The sequence below is a fragment of the Metarhizium brunneum genome, chromosome 4, assembly GCF_013426205.1.
Source record: "Metarhizium brunneum chromosome 4, complete sequence".
In the NCBI taxonomy this organism is placed as follows: domain Eukaryota; kingdom Fungi; phylum Ascomycota; class Sordariomycetes; order Hypocreales; family Clavicipitaceae; genus Metarhizium; species Metarhizium brunneum.
In genome coordinates this window covers 603,394-631,238 of record NC_089425.1, presented here as the reverse complement: position 1 = coordinate 631,238, position 27,845 = coordinate 603,394, and the positions used below count along the sequence as shown (strand labels likewise).

General features: G+C 47.8%; 8 protein-coding genes across 8 annotated transcripts; 4 read left to right on the top strand and 4 right to left on the bottom strand.

The window, feature by feature from the left end:
* Window positions 1-407: 407 nt before the first annotated feature.
* Tf2-12_12 (Transposon Tf2-12 polyprotein) lies at window positions 408-4,523 on the bottom strand (the record flags this gene model as incomplete). Its single annotated transcript, XM_066130882.1, has 1 exon — window positions 408-4,523. The coding sequence occupies one exon, from the start codon at window positions 4,521-4,523 to the stop codon at window positions 408-410; it is 4,116 nt and encodes a 1,371-aa protein (XP_065987053.1).
* Window positions 4,524-4,978: 455 nt separating this feature from the next.
* G6M90_00g068590 (uncharacterized protein) lies at window positions 4,979-6,421 on the bottom strand (the record flags this gene model as incomplete). The annotated part of the gene is made up of 1 exon (XM_066130881.1): window positions 4,979-6,421. One exon carries the CDS (start codon window positions 6,419-6,421, stop codon window positions 4,979-4,981), a length of 1,443 nt encoding a protein of 480 aa, XP_065987187.1.
* Window positions 6,422-6,878: 457 nt separating this feature from the next.
* On the top strand, window positions 6,879-7,706 carry G6M90_00g068580 (uncharacterized protein; the record flags this gene model as incomplete). Its single annotated transcript, XM_066130880.1, has 1 exon — window positions 6,879-7,706. The coding sequence occupies one exon, from the start codon at window positions 6,879-6,881 to the stop codon at window positions 7,704-7,706; it is 828 nt and encodes a 275-aa protein (XP_065987019.1).
* A 1,274-nt stretch (window positions 7,707-8,980) lies between these two features.
* G6M90_00g068570 (uncharacterized protein) lies at window positions 8,981-9,544 on the bottom strand (the record flags this gene model as incomplete). Its single annotated transcript, XM_014685122.1, has 1 exon — window positions 8,981-9,544. The coding sequence occupies one exon, from the start codon at window positions 9,542-9,544 to the stop codon at window positions 8,981-8,983; it is 564 nt and encodes a 187-aa protein (XP_014540608.1).
* A 3,396-nt stretch (window positions 9,545-12,940) lies between these two features.
* On the top strand, window positions 12,941-13,745 carry G6M90_00g068560 (uncharacterized protein; the record flags this gene model as incomplete). Its single annotated transcript, XM_014685121.1, has 2 exons — window positions 12,941-13,498; window positions 13,563-13,745. The coding sequence occupies 2 exons, from the start codon at window positions 12,941-12,943 to the stop codon at window positions 13,743-13,745; spliced, it is 741 nt and encodes a 246-aa protein (XP_014540607.1).
* Window positions 13,746-15,785: 2,040 nt separating this feature from the next.
* On the bottom strand, window positions 15,786-16,643 carry pif1_0 (ATP-dependent DNA helicase PIF1; the record flags this gene model as incomplete). Its single annotated transcript, XM_014685120.1, has 1 exon — window positions 15,786-16,643. The coding sequence occupies one exon, from the start codon at window positions 16,641-16,643 to the stop codon at window positions 15,786-15,788; it is 858 nt and encodes a 285-aa protein (XP_014540606.1).
* Window positions 16,644-20,140: 3,497 nt separating this feature from the next.
* On the top strand, window positions 20,141-21,032 carry G6M90_00g068540 (uncharacterized protein; the record flags this gene model as incomplete). Its single annotated transcript, XM_014685119.1, has 5 exons — window positions 20,141-20,214; window positions 20,272-20,500; window positions 20,558-20,620; window positions 20,668-20,955; window positions 21,006-21,032. 5 exons carry the CDS (start codon window positions 20,141-20,143, stop codon window positions 21,030-21,032), a joined length of 681 nt encoding a protein of 226 aa, XP_014540605.1.
* A 3,277-nt stretch (window positions 21,033-24,309) lies between these two features.
* On the top strand, window positions 24,310-24,492 carry G6M90_00g068530 (uncharacterized protein; the record flags this gene model as incomplete). Its single annotated transcript, XM_066130879.1, has 1 exon — window positions 24,310-24,492. One exon carries the CDS (start codon window positions 24,310-24,312, stop codon window positions 24,490-24,492), a length of 183 nt encoding a protein of 60 aa, XP_065987130.1.
* Window positions 24,493-27,845: the final 3,353 nt, after the last annotated feature.

The window sequence follows — 27,845 nt, the reverse complement described above, 5'->3', positions numbered from 1 at the left end:
CTCCGAATATCACTATCAATTACCTATAGTTATGTTTAAATTGCTGCATGGAGTGGAGGAAGAGATTAACCAACGCGCTTCTGTCGTCTTGGTATCGGCGGCTTGTTCTGGAAACGTGAATGAGGTGAGACGATATCTTGAGGGTTCGCCAAATTCCAATGCATTACTCCAGTTCAAGGATGAGGACGGCCAAAGTATCACGGGGCGAATCTAAGGTGCTAGTAATAACGTAGTTGTGCCTTAAGGAGGAGGGAAGAGGAAGCTATCTAGACTACAGCTTTATGGTGCGCTAATGATCTATGCTCACGTGAGTGTCTTAGACAAGTCGTGATGGTGCTGTGACAGTATCCCCCCTCTAAACACCATTCGTCCTCGAATGGTTCTAAACCAAAGCGACAGAAACAAAGCTACCGAAAATGGACCCCAATCTGCTTCACCAGTTGTGTCGCTGCGAAGGATACTCCTTTCACCGTTGGAAGTGGTACTCGTCGTAGGCGGAGACTTCGTCTTGGTTGAGCTGGGGGTTTCTTCACCCAGGTAGCGGGGCCGGGCTTGTCAGGGTGCTCGCGGTGGAATTCTAGGAGTGTGTCGTCCTGTCCCTTCAGATCTGATGCTGGTTGCCAGCTTGGGGCATGATATTTCCACTTGACGAGGTACTGTAAACCGTCCTTATTACGGCAGTCAAGGATCGAATCAAATAACCATTTCTCTACCACCTCTTCCGTTTCGTCGTCCCGCTCGAGGATGCGGCCGCGGATGTTCCGGGACTCATTTTCATTAATCTCACTCTGGCCAGGGAGCCCTATGCGGTTCCCGTCTTCGTCTGTAGAGACTGGTCGCAACAGTGAGTTGTGGAACACGGGAAATATGCGGATGCGGTCGGGGAGTTCGAGGCGACATGCGCGTGGATACACACTAAGGATCTCATAAGGACCCGTCCACTTATCATCCCCTTTCTTCATTGGTCGGTTGGTCTTAAGGTATTTGGTACTCAACCATACCTCTTGACCGACATGGTATATAGGGGACTCCGTGCGGGACTCATTGGCATTACGCTCATATCTGTCAATGGACTGCTGGGCTAGGGCGCGGAGCTGGTCGAGGATCCGTTCGAAACGCTCGGCAACAGTGTTAGCCTTATAAAACCCTCTCCTCTGTGCCATGGAGAGGTTCGGCGGGCATGGATCTGCGGGTTCTATGCCAAGGCGCGGATGAAAGCCATAGTTTGCGAAGAACGGCGAGACGCCAGTTGTGTCTGACGTGGCATTATTCGCGGCAAACTCAGCCAGCGGAAGCCAGTCCACCCAATCGTTTTGGTGGAAGCTCATAAACGCGCGGAGGTACTGCTCTACCCCTGAGTTCATGCGCTCTGTCTGACCGTCCGTCTCGGGGTGGTAGGCCGAAGAATGCTTCAGGGAAATACCAAGTCGTCTGGATAGCTGTCTCCAGAATTCGGATACAAACTGAGGGCCACGGTCGGAGACAATGTTGTCTGGGGCTCCGTGTAGCGCATAAACTCTGCTCACGAACGCGTCGGCAAGCTCATCAACGTTAAGGGTTCGCGTGGCCACAAAGTGACGCATCTTAGTCAGACGGCACACAATTACCAGGATATGTTTATAAATGGACTGAAAGCGCTTGCAGTCGGGCAGGGGCGTGATATAATCAACGGAGATATCCGACCAGGCACGAAACGGGACGGGAAGCGGTTGTAAGAATCCAGGCGGGGCAGAACGAGATGTCTTCGTGCGCACACAGAGGTCGCATCCTTTTACGAAGATCTCGACATCTTTTGACATTCGTGGCCACCAATACGTCCGCGTGATTAAGTCGAGTGTTTTGACACGGCCAGGATGCCCTCCTGGTCCCGATGAGTGCGTTCTGTAAATGATTTGGATCTTGGCTTCGTCGGTGGGGGGTAGAAACAGGCGGTCCCGGTAGTAAATCCGGTTACCCCGGACTTTGCAGTCCTGCATGGCTATTCGTATCTCTCTGCGAACCGATTTAGGCCAACATTTGACGTTGGGGTCTCGTAGTGCTGTCAGCATAGTCTGGGCGAGGTCAGAGTTGTTGTATGCCTGGTCAATAATGTCGTCAATAGGTCTCTCCAGATCCGGGGTAAGGGTGGTCACGGGCGCCGCTGCCATGGGAGTCGTGTCATCAATGTCGCCGAGTAAGTCTGCGAGAGCGGACGGGTCGAACCTGTTCCGGGGTAGCAGGGTCTTCCTTCGCTGTTTCAGGCGATCGTCCTCAACGTCAGATTTGGACGGCACATCCTGGGATCGTCGGCTAAGAGCGTCTGGTCGAACGGCTTTGGACCCTGGGCGGTAGATGATGCGAAAGTTGAACTGGGAGAGGAACTCGGACCAGCGAACCTGACGCTGATTCAGAACCTTGGTTGTTGTGAAGTACTCGAGGTTCTTATGGTCTGTCATGATCTCGAACTCCGACGCGTTCCCTTGGAGCTCCGGTCGCCATTCTTCTAGGGCTTTGATGATAGCGAGTAGTTCCTTATCATAGATCTCGTAATTGCATTCGGCTGCGGAGTGCTTAGAAGAGAAGTACGCAACAGGTCGTAGACTGCCATCGTCGTCATACTGAGACAGTACTCCACCAGAGGCCCAATCGGAAGCATCTGTTTCCAGGACAGTTTTACGGTTGTAGTCAAAGAAGGCAAGGGCAGGACCTGTGGTGAACGCGGTCTTTAGTTGCATGAAGGCGTGCTGCTGCCGTTCGGTCCAGCACCAGGCTGACTCTTTCCGTAGGAGATCGTTCAGAGGCCGGCAGATTGAGGAGAAATCCCGGATGAAGCGGCGGTAGAAGTTTGCGAATCCGAGGAAGCGTTGGAGTTCGCGCACGTTGGCGGGCTTTTCCCACCCAGTAACCGTCGCCACTTTGTCTGGGTCCATCTGGATTCCATCACTAGCTATGATGAGTCCAAGGTACTTGGTTTTTGTTGTTTCAAACTCGCATTTGTTAATATCGATTTGCAAGCCCGCTTCTATCAGGCGGTCTATAACTTCGCGGACGTGTTGGCGGTGTTCTTTGCGCGTTTGTGAATAGACTAAAACATCGTCGAGATAGGCCGTACAGGTCTTATCGAGCAGGTCGTACAGAGTATGGTTGATATAGTGTTGGAACGAAGCGGGGGCGTTACAGAGACCGAAGGGCATGACCAATGATTCGAAAAGGCCAAAGCGTGTGATGAATGCGGTTTTCCACTCGTGCCCCTCGGCAATGCGTAGCTTGTTGAAGGCAGCGATAACATCCAGCTTTGTATAGTACTTGGCGTGGCAGAGAGCGTCTAAGGTTTCGCGGATCAGTGGCAGCGGGTATCTGTTCTTGATTGTGACCGAGTTGAGTCCGCGGTAGTCCTGACAGATACGTACACCACCACCAGGTTTCGCGGCCAGGAGAAGGGGCGCTGCACATCGGGCGCGCGACTCACGGATGAATCCCTTAGATAGGTTATCATCAAGCCACTTCCGAACAACAAGGAGCTCTCTAGGGGATAACGGGCGGTTCTTCTGATATGGGGGCTCCCTGCCAGGGGTAAGTTCGATTCTATGATCCCAACCGCGTCGTGGAGGTAATTCATTCGCTAGATGGGGCAGGAACCCAGTTATTTTATCTTGAAGCCACTCAGGAAGCCTTGCTTTAATGTCTTCGTGGGAGAGGTCCGGTTTCCCTTTCAAGAACTTGTCGACGTCGGCGTCCGTCACGCGTCGCAGGTGTTCCTGACTGTAGCAGTCATCAAGGAAATCGTGGAACGCACTAGGGAATAGTTGGGAGATGGCTGCGTGGTCGCCGCGTTTTTCGAGGATATTGTGGAACACGCTCTCTGGCAAGTCGGGGAGTTTTAGTAAGGGGGTTTCCGTCTGGATGGCGTCTAGTTCAGGCCATGTAATCTTCATACACTGGGTCGCGCCGCCTTTGCAGAACTGGAGAAAGTTGGTGGCGGCTGACATCTTGATATCAGACAGATCAGGCCGGTCATATGGATCAGGCGGACACGCCCCATTCGGCGTGGGTGGAATTGGCACACTGAGCTGCGGCATTGGCGGAGCATGATGTTCCTGGTGTACTGGGCGCCGTCTGCCTGCCTTCAGGGTGACAGGTGCTGGCTTTAACTGTGGCCTGTCGGGGATCATCCGGGCCCGGGTCTCAGGCTCCAGCGGAAAACGGGGGCGGTTCGGTCGAAAAGTGCGGTAGTGATCTTGGCCGGGAGTGAGGGTCTGAGGGATATCTAGTTCCACACTTCCCTCGGGGTGAGGCTCTTCGTCGTCGCTGTCTTCAATAGAAGGCGGCCGGTAGGAAGAAGAGGTTCGTATAGAATCACCACTCCCGTAACCTTCATCTTCAGTGTCCTCGATGTAGGCCTGGTCCCGCTGGCGGGGGGGCTGGGACTCGGTAGGTGGCGCAATATCGTGCGGCCTGGGCCTGGGACTGGGTACTGTCGGTGCGAAACATGGTGTAGAACAGCAGCGAGTAAGGCAATACTGTGACTGGAAAAGTAGAGTCATTCTCGCCCAGTCGATTGTGGGGTTGTGACGTTGGAGCCAGGGGAGTCCAAAAATAAGCGGAGTGTCTGGGGATAGCGTGGTAATAAAGAAGACGCAGGGTTCGATGTGGTTCCCCATACTCACGGGAAGAATGACGTAGTGGGTAATATGGTCAGCGACCTTCCCATCGGCGAGGATCAGGGTGCGTGGCTTTGGCAGCTTCTCGGTTTGGATCTTATTAGCGCGAATAAAGCCGCGGTCGGCGAATGCCCGCGCGGAGCATCCACTATCGACTAAGCTATTCACTTGTACGGGTTGTTGGTGCGCAGGGAACAGTGTCGCTTGAATGAGTAGCGATTTGCTATTTATGGATCTGAGGACAAGAGGTTCATTGCCACAAATAACTTTGCGGATCCACAATGGTAATAAGCTTGTAGGTGTTCCTGAAGACCTCCGGGCGCGACGGTGCCCGGAGGTTAGACGTTTCCCTGGGATCTATCTGTGTCTGGGGTTGATCTAGCGTCGGTTAAGCTGCTGGTGTCAGACTCGATAAAGCCTTGATCCATGGAGTGAAGGCGGTTGAAGGTAGGACTAAGGTAAGGGGGTTGCACGTAGTGTTGCTGGGTCGGTGGGAAGCCTTGGAGTTGTCGGTACTGGGGCTGGGGTTGGGGTTGGTATGTTGCGTTCGGGACCTGGGGCGAGGGACGAGGGGAGTAGTAGCTGCCACGGCCGTGGCCACGACCACGAGCGGCATCACTGCGTGGCGTGTTATTCTGAAGGCTGTACTTGGCATCGTTGTCCTTTTTCTCCTGACAGTCGCGGATCCTGTGGGTTCCGCCACAGTAGTAACAGAGGCCCCTTTCCTGGCGCTCGCGTCGGCGAGCTTCGGAGGTCGAGGACGCACTAAGTTGCATGAGCTCGCCCGCGTCGGCGATTGGCGCGGCTGGGGCCGGCGGGTTGTTTGGACGGGGGTTGTCGGAGGCACTGCGAGGGCCAGGTTCACGTCGGCTACGCATCCTCCTGATGTGTTTACTCTGCTCAAGGTCGTTGTAGACGTCCTGGCACAGCTTTCTCCATCCAGGCCAGTCGTCATTCCCAGGTTTGCCGCTACGGTGCATGACCTCGTCGATGACCTCGTTGGATACCTTGAGTTGGAGGGCTTCAACCTTCTGCTTATCAGTCTTGCCAGCGAGGGTTGCAAGCTTATTGAACTCGGCGATAAAATTCTCAAAGGGCTTATTTGTCATGAAATAGTTGTCGAAGTTGCGGCTGGCAGTGCGATCGAGGTCGATGGTTTCGTATTGGCTGTTAAGGAACTCAATGAGGTCGTCGGCGGTCTTCCATTCCCATAGTCCTGTTTCGTCGGGGTTCATTGTAATCACATCTAGGCTCTGGCGGACAAGCGTGTAGGCGCTGCCATCAAGCATACTGCCAATGTATTGCAAACGACGGAACTCAGTGTTGTAGATGGTCTTATCCACGGCTAAGTTGCGCATAGCTTTGGAGCGCCAGCCGACATACTCCTCTTGTCGCTTCTCGATATCTTTCTCGGTGGCATTAAACGTGGGATGGTCTCGGGTCTGGCGATGGGGAAGCTGGCCGGTGGTATGCTTAGGAGCGCCGACTCGGTCGATCACCTTGTCGAGTGTAGCAACCTCCTTCTTCAAGTCGCGATTCTCGTCACGGAGGGTCTGAACTTCCTCATGGAGAGCGCTAGCTTTGGCGTGGAGGGATAACTGGATGTGCTCGCAGTACTCCTGTACCTGTCTGGCGTAGTATGCATCTTTGTCGGCTTCAAAAACCGGGGAGAGATCGTGGGTAGTGTCGGCGCAGGTGACAATGGTATAGACATGGGGGAAAGCCGTAATGCCTTCTAAAATACTGGCCTTCCAGGCGGGAGTGTCGATTTCCGGTGCCATTGTAGGTGTCTTCGTGGGTATCTTCAATCGCGACGTGTCAATCGCGCTGTGGGTGTCTTCGTGGATGGTCTCAATCGCGACGCGTCTGTCGCGGGACTTCGTGGATCTAAGGTCGCCCCTGTCAGGCGTGGTGGCTGGGCCGCATTGAAGATGGAAACAAAATAGACGGCGGCGCAACCAAAAAGGAAGGCACAAACTATCACGGGGCGAATCTAAGGTGCTAGTAATAACGTAGTTGTGCCTTAAGGAGGAGGGAAGAGGAAGCTATCTAGACTACAGCTTTATGGTGCGCTAATGATCTATGCTCACGTGAGTGTCTTAGACAAGTCGTGATGGTGCTGTGACACAAAGCTTGTTGGGGCTAGCAGCGCCTAATGGACACTGTGAAGCTGTTGAGTACCTTTTGAAACTCGGCTCTCACACCAATGTGGCTGATGCCAAAGGACGAACGCCGCTGATGGAAGCTGCCCTTTGGGGCTATCCTAAAATAGTTGAGCTCTTGCTTGAAGCTGGCGCAGACAGTTCTCTGAAGGACCGGCGCGGTATGACGGCAGGCAATTTAGCGGAAGAGTCTGAGAGGAATGATCGGGAGAGGCATGAAAGAAGTATCAAATACCTAGAGGACCCGTTCGTCAAGAAGAGGCATAGGAGGTTGATTCGGGCATTGTTAAAGCACACCCCGGCGGCGAGCCTCTCTTCAGGCGTGCAGCCTAACCTCGCGGATCTCACAGACGCATACTTCTACAAGTCTCTGTCTCCCGGTTCGATATCGCTTGTCATTCCAAGCCAAGGTATAGAAATACGCACTCAAAGCAAAACTGCAGCGGTTCTCCTTCGGGGCGAGGCCTTTCCCCTCGTAGCTGCAGTAAGCGGCAGGACCAGTCCCATTCGCTCAGAGTTTCTCCCACCAGAGGCTGGATACATAAGAATAAATGAAGGGTATTGGGGTGGAACTGAGAACTTTGCTGTTGCAAAGGACATTGGCTTCTCTTTCGAGTCCAGCCCTTATGACGAACGCGGTGTAGCAGGAAGCTTCAACGCGTCTCATGCGGAAGCACAGCTAATGTGCTTTTTCGTGAGGAGGAACTATATTTTCCGCAATATTGCAGATGGTCATAAGTCGGGCGTGGACGATTTCCTCCAGCTCTTTATGTTGCAGGAGAGGAATCGTCAGGTTGAGATTGTTGTAAGCAAGACCCCATGCGACTCTTGCAGAGCCCTGAGGGACTGCATACGCGAGCGGCTTGGGATCAACTTCGCTTTCAGAGTACTTGGAGTCAGGTAAGTCAGTTGGCAGATATTCGGAGCCTCAATTTGGGAGCGCATCATGCTATACAGTGCATCCGCTTACAGACTTTTTTTACAACCCAAGCCTTTAATCGTGCTGGGACCTAAAAAGCGGGAAGATGGCTTGGCTGGCTTGCAGGTGGGGGCGTAATGCACTTCACTAAATCTGCGATGATGTGGTGAAATTTCACTTAGTCATCAATTCCACCTTTCCTTTTTTGGAACTCTGTTTATTTCCATTCCGCGCTCCTCAGAACGCGTCTTTTTGTGCCATCACCAGCCGTCATTTCTACCTTGTCAAGCAATGAATTTTCAACTTGCGGAGGTTGATAAAATCTTCTGTAGCAAGTGCGCCAATTTCCGTGCTGCAGCTGAATTTGAAGTCAACAAGAAAGGCCAGCGGAACAGAACGTGCAAGCGCCACAGCCGAAAACGCGCGTTGGAGTTGCATGGTTCTTTCCCGATCATCACTGTTGGAAGCGCAAGGCTTCTATCGGGTGATAATTATCACAGGCACAAACGGCTACGCGCTGGTGATCATGATGTTGTTCTTGCTTGTTGTTAGCTATCGCCACCACCGCTGGTGGTGGCGATAGCAGCTAGATAAGTGGGCCTCAGTCAGGGGCTAGCCAGTCAGAAGCCAGCAGGGACGCTGGCTTCCTGGTAGAAGCAACAATCACTCTACGCTATCACGGTGCACAAAGCACAAGGATTGACGCTGAAACAAGTGGTCTTGAACCTGGAGCGGAAGGACCATGCGCCAGGATTGTCATATATTGCCATATCTTAAGTTAAGAAACTTTCTTTTATCATGTTTAAGACGCCGTTTGATCTAAGTTGATTTATAACTAAAGTGAGCTTGAACATGAAGGATAGGGAAAGGGATTCCAACGGCACCAGCCGCCTCAGCTCATGCTTGCGCATCCTCGCCTTACAGTGCCAGCAACCTTGCTGCCTCGCGATATGCCTTCAACGTTCCTCTCTCGGGCCCGTCATCCCAGTGCTCAGTCACTGATGACAATGTCGTCAAATACACTTTGCAGCTGGCAACTCTGTCCAACAAGTCCAAGAACTTCTTTGTAGTATTATGCATAAGTTCAGCTTGAGCAGCGGCTATATAAAAGGTCTGGTTCGTAAATACTAGTGATATTAACATGAAAAGGAAGCAGCCATCCCCTACACGGACTGCAAGTTTTTCTGTCCATCTTCAATCGCCCTTTATACAGCGCCGTCATTGACTCGGCGCATGCAGATCAAGGCTCTGGTTTGTGCCTAGCCGGACTGTCGGCCACACTGCTCTCTGCAGTCACTGCAGGCAATGTAGGTCAATGGGCTGTCATAGCAGAGATCATTCTCGACCTTGTCGCACGCGGTATACTTCCAAGTCGTCTGCCAGGAGCTCTGTCGATGGACACATTGGCCCGGCTTAGAAGGGGGCGCCTCGTCAATCTTGTACGTATTGGAGAGCATCCAGGGCTGTCGCTTGCCGTCCTCGCAGACAAAGGCGGCTTTGAACTCGCCGGGTCCGAGTTGCGCATTGTCAAACTCGACCGTGGCGATGTCATCATAGCCTTGAGTCTTCTTCACGTAGGCCCAGGCTTTGAAGTCGGCAGCATAGGGATTGCAGGCGTCAGCCGGCCACATGCCGACCCATGGGCGGTGGCCGCCGCACTTGGGGTCCGGGGCATAGTAGTTGATGACGGTCTTGGTGGCTGTGAGCCAGTCGGATATAATGACATTCTGGCTTCCGTCTTTAGGAACGCGTTGGGGGGCGGGCGAGCCGAGGACTGGCTGCAGGGCGCCCAGCACGCACACGGTTGCGGTTGAGAGGTACATGATGGGGGGGGGGGGGAGCAGGTCTGGGGGTTGGAGGTGAAGAGTATCTTGCTGGCCGGTCCAGTTAAGACATGGAGGAATGTGCGGGCATCTTTATAGTACCACCTTTGGCTACTTCGCTACGGCGTAGCTATTCGGCGTGCCCGGGGGCGACTTGGCACTCGACTGTATTGGTTGACCGGGCGAGTTTGGCCTAGCCTTGGCTGATGGCATGACTTGGTGGATCTATAGTATGTATATACTACGACTTGAAAAGAGCATCTCCGAAAAACGGGTCATAGGGAATGAGGGCTTAGAGGACGTGGTGTTATCGAATGAGCAATGGTATATCCCCTGCCTCTGGGTTCAGCGCGTATAATTCACTCTGCGCAAGCGGCAGGGAGGAATCACGCATGCCACATTCCTCCTTCCCCTGCAAAGTCCCTATTCAGATGCTCGAATGCGTAAAAAAAGGCTTCATCTCTTGTTTGACTCGCACTAGCTTATTGCCGAGGTGACGCGGCATAGGAACCGAAGACTTCGTCAATGCTGTTATCCACATTACGCCCACCTTTGACAAACAATCATGCCATACATAACACGTCTCGTTCTATCGCAGCGTTGCCAGCATAGAAAATATCCTCTTTGAGAAGATGAAAGACTTGGACTTTTATATTCTCAACTTTAGGGCTAGCTATTATACGAAGCTTAAAGTAACTATGTCAACTTAGGTAGTTACTAGTAGTAATGGCTAAATTACCAACTAGTACTAGTAGGGCTTGGTACAGGTAGACTATGGTGGGCTGGACGCGTAAACTCTTCTAATTCCTCAAGTTATTGTGGCGCCGAGTACATTAAGGTGAAGCCACTGCAGGGGCGCTCTTCACATTCTCTTTGTGACTCCATGTCGTCTCAGGTTAATAGTCAAGACTGTTACGCGGTACACGGCTTGACTAAGCAAGACAAGCTCTGTTGACATTAGATACTATTAATTTATCTCTTGGCATACTCCATGAATGACTCAATGAACACATGTTCCTCGCTGTTGTACATAGTCCGCCACTCCGCGTATTGTGAATTCATGTGGCGTTAAACGCGGCATTCCACGGCACATGGAGTTTACTCTATACGTGTCAGGTTCTGTCAAACTCATCATGTGTCGACGCAAGGTTGCCCGGCTGTGCGGGTCCCTCAGGCCATCAAGCATTAATCAAGGTCATGCATTACTCGCGTCCTCATCCCCTATGTGTGATAATTGTTGGACTGCTGTGTCCATACACCCAATGAATTGGAGACTGCAGGCTCAAGGGCCGCACCTCGATTTTTCTTTAGACAGTATCCAAGTAAGTTCTTTTTCCTTTGGCCCTACCGTCGAAGCTGAGAGATCCGCAAAGCAGCTAATGCATTTCAGGTCATGCATGCACTTGCATAAAACTTCGTCGTATTTTCAGACGAATGGGGTGGAGTATAAGCGTGCGCAGCTTCCAATCACAACGCATTTACGTTGACAATCCACAAGGTTCATGGCCTATCACTGCCAGCTGTTACCGTCGGCTTAAATTCTAACATCGTCTCTGACGGACAAGCATATGTGGCGTTGAGTAGGGGCAACGATCTCGAACAAGTGTACTTGGACTCACTGTGATCTTGAAGCCATTAAGGCAGACCCAGAAGCAATAGCTGAGTACGAAAGACTGGAAGCTAAGGCAAAACAACTCCATAGACCATATTCTCAATGACCTTCGCTCAGGGTTCAAAGCCACTACACACCACTACACATTCGGGGATATGGAATGGATATGGATGATGACTAAGATCACGGCCGTGGTATGGATGGATATGTATCCATAATGGATGTGAGTCCACATGTGGCAAGGATTTCCACATTACAGTGATGATTACAAGTCAGGTACCAAGAGTCCGTGTTCCATCTGACTCTTGCCGTATCGCCAATATTCTCTCGATGGCTCTATCAGTATTTGACCCAACAAGTCCGCCAATCTTGCCCGTACACAGCTGCGTAACGTCTAGTATAAGCCGATGGTTAAAACATCTAGTCGATTGCTACGGCTCGTCAGTGTCATCACACTATCCCGCTACCAGAAATAAGTTCAAATAACCTTTTGCACACTGCTGACATAAGCACCATAACAGGGTTAATGAGAATATATGAGGAACAGATCCATGAACATATGCACAGATGATGCAGCTACTTTCTGCCAGTCAGGTGGTCATTCATGCGCACCACCTAAGACCTTAGGTGACGGTGGTGACCTGAATATGATATCTTGACCACGGGATATTGTAACAGGTTAAGTGAGTATATTAACAAATGGCAAGGCAATGCATGCGAATACCAAAGTTATAGAAGAAAGAGAAAAAATAACAAAACAAAGAGAGACCTTAAGCTCCTGAGCTCAGGGCAGCTAAACTACCTTGTCGGAGGTCCGGCCCCGCTACCCGGACCAGAGACGGGAACGCAAGCCGAGATACCCCACTTAGCCCGTTACGGATACTAGTTAACAGATACTTTGAACCTGTCCTATTTACTATGTAGATAGTTCTACTTGTTAAACCTCGGGAGAAAATACCACAATTTCCACCATTGCCATATGTGGCCGGGGTTCCGTGGAGTGAAGAGAATCCACAGCAGGCTCTAGTGGCATGGAGTGCAATTGATATGGAACCATATGTGAGTCCATATGTGGATTTTCGTGTAGTGGCTTTGAACCCTGAGTATAACCAACTACGGTTATTGCCAACGTCCATCTTACTTTATGTAGTCATTAGACATACTAGCAAACCCAAGGGCTGCCCCCTTAGCCCTTGGTTACATTATCGATAGTCCACTTCGGCCTTGAGCAGCTTATTAAATTCGTCACTCTATGCCGACTGGGATATGCCGACTGGAGTATACAAATACGAGCTCTAAACAGACTCTTACTGACTAGACAACGTTTGTTGCATGAATAAATAACATTAGAGCACGAGTCCCGAATAAACATACGACTCGACTACAAGATTTGGCATAAATATTAGATGGATTTGACTCCTTACCATGGCCGAAATGTAAAAAGGAAGCTTATTCTAGCGCAAAGGGTACACGCCCAACGAATTGCTAGTCTTTACGTCAAGCGATATAAACTGGGATCTGCATTGATGTACGGAATAACCGCAATTAAATGACGTAATAATATTTGTACAAACTCCATCGTAAATAATAGTACCTAGAGCTTCCATCACCACTGGGCAAAGAAAACATAAAAGCTGCCAGATTCTCGTCGTCATCTACATCTCTAGAGACTTTTGTACCATCCTCTTTAGTCGGTCAATTGCCTTGCCCTCGGCCAGAAATTCAGTCGTCTTTTTTTTCCTATTTTTAAATTTTTATTGTCTAAGCCTTTTCATCATTTCGATATGAAGGGTTTCGCATTCATCGTCGCTGCAGTGCTCTCGGGCCAGGCACTCGCTATCCCATCCCATCTTCAGGATAAGCGTGCTGAAGCTGACGATGGTGCAAAGCTTCCGGATGAAACAGATGTCTATGGAGCCTGGGTTGGTGGTTGCGGTTCCATGTCAACCCCTTACTGCGTCAACTATGTGTGGCCTGAATGTATCTACCTATATATCGATGCCAACAGCAACGCTCAAAGCAAGCAACTCTCTAAAGCCGGCCTCGACAAATTTGAAAAGGACGTCAAGGCTTGTATCAAGCTGAGAGATCCTGCGGCTAACGAAGGTTTATGCTACGATCTAAAGCTTTCCAAAGAATCCTGTCAAAAGTATCGTCAAGAATGTCGACAGGAGAACGAGCATAAACTAAACCCCGAACAAGGATTCACTGAGGACTCTTTAATCGCGTCAATTGCCAGGTGTATCAGAGAGAAACCCCAGGACCCGAGCCAAGAGCAATCAACCACAACGTCTGGCACACAGGAATCTACAAAGTCGCTTGAGCAGCAACCGCAAAAGACTGTAAGTAAATAGGTAATCCCCTGGCCCCCTTTAAACATGGGATGGAGGACTGACCTCGACAAAGTCGCGCCTATTACCGTTTATTGGAGAAGATAATCTCCCTGATATCTGCTTACCTGGGCAATTCGAGAATTGTATGGGAACAAAGAAGTATTGCGAGCTTGCAGTATGGAATAGAGAAGAGGAACCCAAGCAGTATTCAAGCACGGAAGAATGTCGTGCAGACCGCAAGCCTCAGGAATCCTAAGCTAGAGGACTTCAACCGTGCCAAGGATGACAAGAGCAGCAAGAGGAATCGTGGATAGAAAAAGTTTACCGACACTCGGGAGGGCGCCAAATTCTTTTGTAAACTACAGCGTCTAAAAGAGAGAGCAGAAGATCTGGAAGGAGCTGGAAAGGAATAAAGACATTCGCCACGAGGTTAACAAGGCTAGACAGCTATAGTAGCGTGTCCTGTATGTAGCATATCTAGAATTGTAACACGTCATTAGCTACTTTGTGAACTTTGAAAATATTATGAATTATTTTGAAAAGTAGCTATATTTATGCAATCTGCTTTGCAGTCTCGTTTTCATGGCGCCGGGAGAGAAAGTGGCCGTTGTAAGTACGACGGCGCTCGTTCTAAAAGGCTGGCCCTGCCCAGAGCTAATTCTTGCTCACTTACCCGCAGCAATAAACGGAAGACAATGTCTCCTGTCCAGACTCCAGCAACACATTGACTCATCTGCACCATCACGGGGCGAATCTTAGGTGCTAGTAGTAACGTAGTTGTGCCTTAAGGAGGAGGGAAGAGGAAGCTATCTAGACTACAGCTGTATGGTGCGCTAATGGTCTGTGCTCACGTGAGTGTCTTAGACAAGTCGTGATGGTGCTGTGACACGCAGAATGGGCCAACCGCATGAGCCACCCCGCGGAGGGACAAAGGCCTATGTCGCAAGAATAGTTGGAGCGTGCGCGAAAGGTGATCGCAGGAATCGTCTTGCGACCAGAGCGATGACCGTGTAAGTCGATATGATCGCGTTGCGATCAGGACGACTCACACAAGTCAATACTCGCCCCCAGAAAACAGCGACCATCCTGTATATAAGGACCCCCAAATCCACTCCGTAGATAGGCTCTAGCTCATTAGCTTTCAACACAGATCATTACATTGACCTAAGCTTCGCTTACTACTCTTTGACTCTGATCACTTGGTTACGGTCTACGACCTATTACCAACGTAACACCCAGCTGCTCAGATTGACTGCCCTAGTGGCTCTGCCAACATAAACTACGACTAGTTTATCCCTTGGGAACCTTAGCCGTAACAGCAAAGCGTCGAGCTATATCAAGCCTTAGTGGAGAATTCATGTTATGCGAATATTTAAAACCATGATTTGACGGTACTTATATAAAATATAAAGAGCAAAATGTAAACTATATTTTATTAGAGATGATGTTGAATCTATCTCGCTAGCTGCTATAACCGTCAATGTATCGCTTTAGTCACGTGGCAGTTTCTCCTGACTAGGTTATAACAGCTAAGAATCGAACAAGTAGTAGGCCCAATCTGCAGCCTACACGCAGCTAACAATAGTCCTTATCCTCACGGAGACATCTACTAGTTTTTTAGCTTTCCCGGCCGGCAATAAAAGGGTAATGCCAACTTACCTCTGGGCACTGGATTTGAACAAAACGGCGATCCAGACCCTGATCGTCTCTAACAGAGATCTTGCAAAATTGTAAAGATTGAATAAGAAATGTTTGCTCGCTTGAAGGTCGTTGCCAGATCGTTTTAAAGAGTGGAAAGCACCCAGCTATCACCTGCGTCTCGTCCTCGGTCACCTGACGACATGCTGCTTGAGTAGCCATAGCAAGAGCAAATGCGAGTGTGGAAGGCTTCATGATTTTTAGCAAATAATAAGTAATAATAGTATTTATATGTTAATAAAAGCGTGGTAGCGAAAACTGGTATTATATTGCAAAGGCTACAATAAAAGGTTAGAAGATAGCTCTTACTTTATATGTCTGGCTATAAATTGGCAAGAAAACGAGGGACCTGCGGCCCCCCGTGCCCCCCGCAACTAGGATGCCAGCGCAAGCTTATCATCATGAAAATCCTTCCTTTGCATCTTCGTCTTCATATTTTACTATATTTGACGTGATAAACAAATCTATTAATTTACAAGCACTGGAGTGTGCGCAGGTCCCAATCCCTTTCCCTATCCTTCATGTTCGAGCTCACTTTAATTATAAATTAACTTAAATTAAACAGCATCTTAAACATAATAAAAGAGAGTTTCTTAACTTAAGATATAGCAATATATGATAATCCTGGCGCATGGTCCTTCCGTTCTAGGTTTAAGACCACTTGTTTCAGCGTCAATCCTTGCGCTTTATGCACCGTGATAGCGTACGCAGGGCGAAGGGGGAAGTTAGTGCGCGAACAGTCACGTTTTTTGTATTCGAATCGCCTGGTGACGGGGAAGATGGGGATGTAGTCAGTGCCGGGGAACTTGGGACCCTCGTAATCATCGACTTCTACCATAATTGCAGTCGGCATATCTTTGGTAGCATCTTGGCCCTCTCTCCAGACGATATCCCTCACCGTCCCCATAGACCCATTCACCAAGCCGTTCTCAACCCAGATATTTTCTGTTAACATAACCCTCGCCCCTAGACAGATGCAAAGGTGAGGATCCAACCCATCTGCCTCGTTATCGTTTGCCCCCTCCGCGCCTTGGCCCGTATGCGTAGACTTGATTCTAAGGATAGGCTGTTTGCAGTCGCGGAGGCGCTGGTGGTTGTGCACATGAGCCTCCTCTCGACGAAAGTAAAGACGCAGTGCATCCTTAAAGGACTCTACCTCATTATGAGTTAGTTCATTCTGTACTCGCGTATTCAAAAGCTGCCAACTCTGCTGGGATACTTGATAAACCCTCAACTCTTCGAGCGCGCGGCGGAACTGAAGCGTCTCCTCGTCGTCGCCATCTTGCCGCATCAACTGTGTTAGTCGGACTGTTGTATCCAGAGCTCGGTATGCTTGCTGGCCGGCCAAAAAGTCAGCGTTTCGCGCGTTGAGAAGATTTGAATACATCACAGTAGCTCCAATAGGAGGAAGTTGGTGGAAATCGCCACAGACAAAGATGTTGATGCCGGCATACATCTCATCCTGACGGGCTGGGAAGATTTCTCTGAGACGTTGATCCAGAAGGCCTAGCAACTTAATGCCAATCATAGACTTCTCATCAATAATGAGGTATTTGCAATGTTTGAAGACAGCCTGCAAAGAACACAAGTTCGATCTTGAGAGTTTCTGACAGAGCCCCTGTGGGTGTGAAAGGCCTCTAGTGAGTTGATTCAACTAACTAGTCCCTATGCTGTTTACTATCAAGATGAAGAAAGAAAAGCGAAGTCTACATAATAACAGCGCCTTATATCTTTCCAATATGCCTCCACAGAAGCTTCTAGAATGAAACCCGCTGGGGGAGTTGGAGATAGGCGGCACGGCCGCCGTTCAAGCGGCTTGACCCGTTACACTTATATCATTCTTGGTCGTATATGAAACGCTGAGGAGGCAACCCCATCGTACTATATATAGATGATCTTTAAAGGGAAATATAATATATTATTTTAGTTATTAAACACTTAAATTTCTACTATAGCCTAAAGTATCTAAATGGAATTTGCTTTATATAATTATATAAGAGTAATTAGTTAATATATACTAATAATATTTAGAAATCATGACCAGTTCTAATTAAGTAATTATAAATCTAATATTATCTTTTAAATATAATTAAATACCTTTAGATTCTTTAATATTATTATTACTTAAATTACTTTTATTATATACAAGTAAACTTAAGAAACCCGTGGCTTAAAAGATAGTTTTCTTAAAATATACTTTTAAGGCTCTTAATTTTATTATATTTAAATATATATAATCCCTTTATAAATAAGCTAGGTTTTACCTTAGTTTTTAGAATTTATTACTAAGGTTTATAATCCAGGAATCTTAATCTAAAATTATGCATTTATACCGTCTATAAATAACTATTTAAATAAGTCCTAAATTATATATTATATTAATTTAATAATATTACAGAAATTTATTTAATTATGTAGTTAAGTTACTACCTTATAATGCCTAAAAAAGGACCTTATTTAGCCTTTTTATATTAAATATTTAATATATACTACTATAAAGTAAGATTTATGTTTTTATAAGTGCCTTTTATTACTTTAATAATAATAATAATAAAAGAAGTAAGTATAGTGTTTTTTAAAGCGGGAACCCCTGCTTATTTTTAGGCCTTTTACTGCTTTTAATAAACCTAGTATTATTTTTACTAGAAGCTTATTAGCTTTAGTAATTTATATTATTATACTTTAATATTATTAGTATATAAGTTTACTTTAAAAGATATAAAGGGTAATTTTAAACTAGATTTTAAAGGATTTAATGCCTTAATTAAATAGGTTATTATAAATTTATTATATATTTTTAAGGTTTTTATATAAAGGGAAATAAGTAAACTAAGAAATAATAAATTACCTTTTAAAAAGTTAAATAAATAGCTATATTACTCTTATTATTATAATATATGAAAAGTATTAAATAAAAATAATTTATTATATATAACTTTAAGAATAAAAAGTATAAATTAGGCGTTATAGTAGGTAAAAAAATTAAGAAATAAATAAAAGGCCTTAAGAGAGTTAAAGGAGGTATTATTAGGGATATATAATATATAATAAATTATAATAGAAATAATAGGGGGGTTAAAGGTTATATATATTATTGCTCTAAAGGAGATTAAGATTTTAATGGGAAAGCAGCGTGAGATTAGACAGGAGGATGGCACGCTGGAGTGGGGTCCCATGGATTGGGAATAATAGCCCGTTGAAATGTTTAATGAGGCCTGTCCAGGTGTAGTTCTGTAAACTAGATAGATCATTGATATTTTATTCTGACCGTAGCTTGCGGAGTGCCAAGCACTGTTGAAGTTGTCCCTATGTGTCCAGCACAAGATACTCATGACGTAGACTAGACGGCTACTACCTGTTTATCCCTTCGACGACAGTGAAGATGAGCGATCCGTCTACCGGGTTGTTTAGCTATGATATCCCTTGCGGGGGACTTGAATCCAGTGGCATTCACACAGCGCCCCAGCTCCGGGACAGACTCTACAACAAGACTTTACTGGCGTGTTCCACGGAGCATTTGGAATACAAGCCCTGCTAGTTACCGAATTTGGCATGGAGTTTTATCAATGAAAGTAAGCCACTTCGCAAAACTAGCACCGCTGGCTTGAGAATTCTGAATTACTAGACAGGAAATGTTCAGTTCTATAACTATCTAAACCATGTAAATATATATAGACCACCTCCACTAAACCTTGGTCTGCGAAACCCGTAATCTAGGAAGCCAGCGATGGCACAGCGGTGACGATTTTTCGGCTGCTTAAGTTTTGATTTGGACTCCCTATTCGGCCCCTTGCTACTATGAGGTAGGGTAGCTACCTTCCTTGGTGGATTCTTCTTGCCGTGAAAGTGACTGTGTCTCAACGTCTCGGTGAGTTTTGCGCTCGTTCAGCAGTCTTCCTGCATTGTGAGCCCCGGAATGGACTGGTGCTCGCGCCTGTATTTGCGAGTGTGGCCAACCTGGGTTACTTCATTGATATGCGCTGCTCCGCAACGGCATCGTAGTAATCCATTAGAAGTACACTTTAATCTTGCACTTACGAATCTGTCATTGGTGTATCACCTGGACCTGGCCCAGACGCCGTCATCGCCTCACTCCGGACCTGCAACGCTGCTGTACAATGGGTTGTTCCGATGGCTCATGGAGGCTCTCGGGGAGACCGTCATTGTTGGCGGCATATCAGTCCGGCTTGCAGTTGGCCCTTCCTCTACGTTGCAATATGCAACTATAGCTTTAATCGCGTTGTCCCTGCGTCGATACTGCATCCTTTGGTTTATGCACGGCCGCTTAAGTGGTTGATGGGTGCTATTCCTTAGCGGTTCTTTCCCTCCGAGGAGGAAGAACGATTCTGTGCCATTCGCACATCGCACAGCTTGATGTGCGCTCACAAGGAAGCTATCTCTTACTGGGCCGTACAGTGTTTGAATTGATTAGGATGGGACGCCAGAAGCTGCTCTAGTCCCAGCGACTCGCGCCTCAGCTATGGTTGACGGCGTTTGCCTTTGCATTAGGATGAGGGCGCGCTCTATGAAAGGGAAGTTTTGATACGTGCAACCTTTGTGGCATCATCCAGTCAAATACATTCAATCAACACCTCACCAGTTGAACCACAAAGTTTCTTGCCATATCACTCTCAATGAATAGTATTCCGCCTCGTGGATGCAGAGTTCCGTCCCATATGTAAGTTGCGCAGCCAGCCCCGATGCAGCCACGTTCTTCATGTGTTCTCAGCGTCCTAACGCCACGAACGCCCCGCTGCCAGTTAGTGTAGAGTGGCTTTTCAATGTTGATACCAGTGGGTGCGACAGCTAAACGTTCAGATCAATGTCCATTAAACTTGCGATGGTTCAGCCAAGCCTGTGTCGACCTGAGCTCTCCTGCTTTTTAAGCGCTTCTCACCACCTGCCCTTATGCTAGCCTGATGAGCAATTCAAATCCTTTACCGATCGCCGACGATGATTCAACCTGGTCTGAAAGTCATCTTCGACAGCGTCTACGATGACCACCCCCACCGAGTGGCCAAGCTAGAGTATGTTCTACGTCACACACCTGTAGCCGTGCAATGTTAACCAGATCATTCCACTAGCGTTGTCGCAGTCCACGGCCTCAGCTTTAAGAACACCGATGAGCACGCTCGAAAAACATGGACGATGGGCGATAAGCTCTGGCTTAATGATTTCCTCCCTGGTGCCCTTTCCAGACCCATCAGGGAGATGATGTTCGAATATAACTCGAGCCCTGCCGTTGGTGCAGCGGCTATCAAACTCGATGACCACGCGAAAAATTCGCTACAATGGCTTAATCTGAGGCGGAAGGTATTCCCCCAAGCGACTAGCCATATTTGAATTCGGGCTCTGTCCTGACCAACGCAGACTGATCCACAGAAACCTCTCGTGTTCATTTGCCATAGTCTGGGTGGATTGGTCGTCAAAGAGGTGAGTGCTGGCTTTTATGCCCAATAACCAATGCTAATGCCCTATAGGCACTCGTCTCAGCCACATTAGACGTATCATACAGACCTATCGTCGAGGCGACGCGTCTTCTCGTTTTCTTTGCCACCCCTCAGCAAGGCGGGAATTATGCTACTGTTGGTGATATTGTGGCCAAAATAGTAAGAAAAAGCATGGTAAAGCCAAGCAATGACCTCCTTGAAGCCCTAAAGAAAACCTCGAACGAAGCGACCAAACGATCCGAGCAATCTCGCCATGTATATGAGAAATGTCTTGTCGTTAACTTCTTTGAAGGATATGAATATGGCAAGATGGGCATTGTAGGTCAAGCGAATGAACCTACAAAAGCAATCGTGCTGACTCCCGATAGATCGTTGACAAGAAATCTGCTACATAGAATCTACAAGGTACGCGTGAGAAACAGATACTCATGCACGCTGATCACAGTACCATTTGCAAATTCGAGTCCGCAAAAAGCCTCGCGTGCGAGTTAGTTTTGAGCACAATCAAGGAAGAGGTCGAGCGCGCTTTGAAGATAGATTAGACAAGTTAGTCTTTGTTCTTCTCAGCTACAATCACTTGCTCTGTCATGTTCTAGTCGCGAATACTGAATACTGACTAGCGTCCTCTCCTGTAGAACGTAGTCACATACCGAGCTATCCATTGAGCTCAATTACACCAGTGAAGACGTTTGTTCAGCGAACAACTCTTCGTGATAGCATCCGAAATCAGCTCGTAAGACCCCTCGGCCCCAATAGACAAGGGGAGGTAAAGAAGGTAGGTGTATGGGGTATGGGAGGAGCGGGAAAGTCACAGCTAGCTCTGAGCTACCTGCAGCGTTTTCGAACGGAGTATGGTGCCACCTTCTGGATTCAAGCGGAACAACCGGCATCTATCGACCGAGATTTCCTGGCTATATACCGACTACTAGCAGATCCTACTACACTACTATGCAATCCGAGTCCTGATGATGTGAAGAGAGAAGTACTCAGCTGGTTTACTAGAGCTTCTGGAAAGTTTCTTATCGTCTTCGACGGTGCCGATTATCTGCACCAAAAAGACAAAAGTTTTGTGGCGCTGTCTGAATACATTCCAGGATCCCCTAATATACATATTATCATTACTAGTCGAGCATCTATCGCAAGATCTATGTCGACGTTCGAAGGGGTTTCTGTTGGGGGACTTGAAGAGTCACAAAGTGTCGAACTGTTCCTAAATTGCGCAGAGATACAACCATCACGTAATGATGTGGTAGCTGAAGCCAAACTCATTGTGCATGAGCTAGGGTGCCTTGCACTGGCAATCAGCATGGCTGGAAAATATGTGTCACAGACCCCGCGGCTGTCATCTAATTTATCCGTATATCTTGATGAATTCCATCGCCATCGACCGAAGCTGCTCTCGGAAACGCCAGATGAACTCGTTGCAAGGTATGACCATAGCGTTATGACAGTGTGGGAGACGTCTTACTCGGCGGTGTCCAGGCACCTCCCGGAAGCATCCCGCCTTCTCACGTTGTTGTATTTTATTCACTATGAAGACATCTTCCTTGAGCTTTTCTGCTTAGGCATTGATTCATGTTCAACAACGGTCGCACCATGGACATTAATTTTAGGGTGCCAAAATGGGGTGGACCTCCCTCACTTGGAGGAATGTTTTCAGCTTCTGGAGAAATACTCGCTCTGCCAGCATAAGATGAGACAAACCTCATACTCAATTCACCGCCTTGTACATGCCTGGGGCTACGATCGACTACAAAGCGACGAACGAGTGCAGCGCTTTTGGTACGCTGCCTCACAGTTGCTCAATAATTACCTGAAGGTTATTGGTGATCGTAAGGCTGGGCCTGCCTCAAAGCTGCGAGTTGTGTCACTCTAGTAGACAACGTCCAAAGCTTTAGGAGGGCCTCAACAGTATTTGACAGGGACCAAGTTGGTTTGCTGGAGGCTGTGGAAAGCTTTGATATTTTTTTCGCAGAGATTGGACGCTGGAACGAAGCTGCATTGTCACAAAATGAGGTGCTTGAGAAAGGACAGCGGATTCTTGGCGATGAGCATCCGGATACAATCTCGGCGATGAATAACCTTGCAATTATGCTAGGTGACCAAGGCAAACTAGATGAAACAGCACTAATGCTGAGGGAGGTGCTTGAGAAGAGAAAGCGAATTCTTGGGAGGAGCATCCCCGTACGTGTCGGGCGGCGGAAAGTCTACGTCTTGTTCAATCCGCGCTCAGCACAGAGCCACCTAATCCTTCGACGACCAAGAAACGAAGGACGCTCAAGAAATTGACTGGGAAGCTGCGACGGGTTCGAGATTAGTTTCGACGTCTCCGCAGTTAATATGTACATGTATATACCTAAGGCTTCAGTTACAAGCCGTTGGTAAATAATACCACTGCAAGCGAGAGCATTTTCTGTGGGCTCTGTTAATTGTGTGCACTGGATTAGTTGGAGCAGCCCTCCAATAGTGCTCCAAGCGTGGTTCGACATGGATGGACATGTATATCAACATCCCAAGGAACAAGTAGATCTCGGTAGCGTAGGTTGGCTTCTCTAGTCGCCTGTTGCTTCTTTTGAGCCAGCTTCCATTTGTTTTTGTTTAAAAGAAAGCCTTGCTTCGAAAATTGACCTTACTACTATTGAATATGTAAATGCGCCTGCTCCACCCAAGGCCATCATTGCAACGGCCTCATTCTAGGAGCCGAGTTTTAAGAACTGAGAATTTGCATACGAGTCCTTAAAGATGGGTTCTTGGGGGTGCATTTTTGGAGGTTGCCTTCTTGATGAGGTGGCCTTTGTGGAGATGACCCTATCCGCCTCCAAAAATGGTGTTTTCACGGCTGGTGTTTTCGAAGATGGGCTTCTCAGAGATTGCCTCTTCAGCGATAGCGTTTACGGAGGGGGCCTTTTCACGGACGACCTTTGCAGAGATTACCTTACCCGCCTTCAGAAATGGTGTTTCATAGACGGTGTTTTCAAAGATGGACTTATCGGAGATTAATTTTTCAGCGATAACGTTTACAGAGACGGTCTTTTCACAGGTAGCGTTCTTATAATCTTTCCAGAGATGGAGTGGCTGATGCGGGGGTGCACTAGGAGCACCCGCTATCTCGCTGGTTCCCTCACAACGTCACACTGTCCCCGGCGTCACGCTGTCCCACGGCGTCACACTGTCCCACGGCGTCACACTGTCCACAGCGTCTCTATCCACAAAGCTTTACTCTATAAGTGTCGCTAATAGCCGCACGCATGTTCAGTGCGAGAGAAATTTTGTATCATTAAACTTCAAACCTCCCACAACAGGACCAGTAAATTATCCTATTATCCTTTATTATCCTTAATTAAGCTCGTATGCAAACCTTTATCCCATGAAGTGGTGGCTGGGTGGCATGCCGATTACGTGATGCGGGGCCTCTCGGTATTCGTGTCATTCAGTTTTCTCCTTGCATGAGCTGGAAGCGTTTTTCCCACGCCTGCATTTGCGAATGTGACTAACATGGTTTGCCTCATCGACGTCCGCTTCTCCGCAGTGGCAACGGAACAATCCACTAGAAATTTTCTTTACCTTGCATTTACGAAGATGTCTTTCGTAACTTCCTTTCCTTGCTGTCCGATAGTGACCATCCCTGCAGCAGTAGATGGAGTTTCCAGCCCTCCGATGTGGCCCTTCCATATGGCGGGTGAGGTCATTACTCTTTTGAAACCCCTTTCCACAAAGGATGCAGCGCAGACGCCTCCGGGCAACCTCATCCTCGTTGTCACTCAGACTGAGGGCAGCAAAAATCTTTACGAGCGCGTCGATCTCCATGGAGGTGCCCGCGATGCTAGGTTGAGTGCATCCGCGATACGAGTCTAGTGTCAATGGGTCCCCAGCTGCAAGACGGCCACATAGATGGGGAGACTGGGAGGCTATTAACATCCGAGTTCTGAGATCTGAGACCTGCTGATCCCACCCATGACAAAGCCAAGCACCAAGGCTTTCGTATGTACTGCTTGGTTGATGAGTATGTTTGTTCAATGTTCATGGGGAGCAAGTATATTTTACATCAGAAGAAGACATCGATGACCCGCAGACGACTAAGATCGCCACTCTGGTTTACTAGATCAAAGTTCTAAGGTCGCGACACAAGTCATCGTGTCTCATGCTGTTACATACATGTCCGTGATTGGAGACCTATTGAGCTAGTATGTTTCCATTTCGCGCTTTTTGTATTTTGTATTTTATTTTGTTAAGATTATGGATCATACCTCTACATATCGGCTGGTTGACTACGACTTCACAAGGTACATACACTGTGCTACACTAGTTCTGCAAAATGGAGGGTATTTACGGCGTAGCAAGCCTAGCTGAGCGCCTCAGATGCTGTGGTTACTACCCTCTTGCTGAGGGGTTTCATCAGTGGCTTCACTTCTGGTCACTTTTCTCTTAAACCCACGTCTTCTCTCGAAAGGTCCTGAGGTGCCAAAGTTGAACCCGGGTGGGTGCAGGCCTAGTGAATTGTTGTCCTTCAGTCCACAGGGGCCGAAGCTGAACGTCAGACTACGCGAGCCAGTTCGTGGTGTCTCAACATGCGAAGCACCGTTCTTGATAATCGCATACATGTCTCCGTTAACGTGGAAGACAAAGTGAGAATTCTCTTGCTGCGGTACCCAAATTGTGTTCCAAGCTTCTGGGAACGTTTCGCCAAAAACGGGTTGGCAGAAAGCGCATTTGCAAATGCGAACCGTCCATGTTCGGGGTGCACTGAACACATTGGACTTTTTGATCACGAACGCTAATCCATTCGTCTATCATGCCCAAGTTGTCAGAAAGTCCACTAAAGTGTTGTTCTGGGAAGTCCATACAATTGAGCTCCACAAAAACGCCGTCAATGGGCTGGCCTTCATGGGTTATTAGCTGGCAAGAAATGGTCATCTTGAACACGTCTTGAATAGGTCTTGAGTGGGTGTATCTAATTGCTGGATGAGTTCATTACGTTCCTTTGGGTATTTAAGTATTTAGAATGGACCTATTGGGTGTCCATGGTGAGAACTTGTGATTTGAACCCAGAGCTCTGTCAGGCCCCGAATCTTCAATGCTGGATCTAAGAATGCGTATCTGAAGTAGCTACTAAGCATTAACACTGCAAGTGCAGCCTCATTGTCTCGCCGTCAGTGACAAATGGATCCATCTAGTGCCAATAAACGAATAAACGAACAACTGCAATTCGCGATGCTAGAATTCAGATATCTGTTCTAAAATTTGGGTTAGGATGTTAGCTGTTGGTCCTGTTTGTTAAGGCTTATATCCCTTTTACCGTTCAAACCAAGTGCACAACTCCTTTTTTGGGGGGTATTTTGAGAGCTTAGCGATACAGCAAGAAATCGTATAACATGGGTCGCAAAACTTCTTTGACGAAGTATGATCAAATGCTGCTTGAGATGCAAGAGAGTATCGGCTTGCGTTACTCCGTTGTTGCAGGATTTTTGTCATGGCTTTTGCTTGCCGGCTTTCTAATTTCGCCTAGCACCTATTCCTCTATACGTTTTCATGTACTAGATCAAACCGGTGACATCTCCAAGGTTGTGATGGGCTCTATATTGAGTATCCCACTGCTTTGTATCGCTATTTTTCTCTGTGCGGTGTCTGCAATTGGGCTCGTCTGCTTGTGGTGGAAATTGCGGCGTAACTACATTTGGGTGAACAACCAAATTGTTATGTAAGTACACACTCTCTGTAAAGCTTTTGGCAAATCTAATCCGGCGCAGCCCTATCATAACGCATACGGCAATGGGCTTCGTGTCAACATTTATTAATGTGTATGGTACGGCAAGTGGGCAGTGGTCAGTTTCCGCGATTACAACAGCAACTGTCACCGGGTCACTGTTCCTTTGCTCTGTGACACTTTTTCTCATATTCAAGTATGTGTTGTTGCGAAGGCTCAAACAGAAACCTTAGACTCCTTTCGAAGAATAAGACAAGCCGAGCTTTGTGAGATAGCAAAGACAAGAGATGACCCTCTCATGCACCCAAATCACAATGGTTTTCTTCATCACAGGTAACAAGAGTGTAATAATGCCAATATTTTTATGCCGCCCTTAAGTCAATTGTACCATAGTTATAGATAACCTCGAAAAAGAAAAATGGCCATGCGGATCTACTTCGTCAAGCCGGCCTGGAGATTGTGTCCAAGTCACAAATGCGTTTCCAGAGAAACAACCCATCTAGGAATGTCAAGCTTGGCATAGCTTGCCGCTCAAACCTGTAAATCCCGTCTTAAGAATCTAGTCTTAGATGAGGCTTAGATGAGGCAAATTCTACGTAATTCTTCGTCCAGGGCCTCATCTTTCTGCCTATAACGTCGAGCCATTGAGTTTGTGGACCACCGAGCAAGCCGCGATTGTAAGTGGCATGACAGGAAGCATGCTTCGAACACAGGACCTTTGCTGAATCTTAAATCTTGTCTCCTGAATCTTGTTTCCTAAATCCCGTCTCCTTAGTCCCGCAACCGGCGCACTCGACACCACTCATATTCGTCGTTTAGCGCTGTATCAAAATCGCGGCCCAAGCACCGTCCTACTTGGCACTGGTTCAAGGCGGTTTGCCGGCCAATAGCTAGCCTATCATTACGCCTGTATTGCCGCCGATCATCTTTCACCACTCGAGTCTTATCCCCCTCCTCCTGTCAAGCTGTCCCCATTGCCTCGCTTCCATCATCCTCCCCGCTCCATATGCAGCCTCTCCGCGCACACGTTCCAACAATAGACGCTGTCCTCGGCGAAGAGCGGCAAGCCGAATTCACTCAGCCGACAGTCACTGGTCCTCGCAATCAACAGCCTATCTTATTCTATATCTGCTATAGGCTGTTGACCCTCGGCCATGCTTGGGCTCTCTAGAGTGACCCCTTCTAATGTAATCCAGGTCTTTCCTATCTCAATACGAGATTGATATCCCATTGTCCATCTGAGTCCTGAATTAGAATATGACAGAATAGGGTCAGACTCAGAAGTAAGTTTTACAGTGTGTAGCTCGTTGTCCCACAAGGATAATGCCCGAGTTTCGAGTCCTCCGATCCAGCCAAGCCTCTTCGCGTGCATTGTAGGGGAGAGTTGCAGTAGAAGTTCATCTTGCGCCGCCTGCATGTTATGACTAGTAGGACGAATGTGAACTGCCCCAACATCAGTTAACGAGCCATCAAGATGCTCTTGATTGCGTAAGTGCCTGTAAAT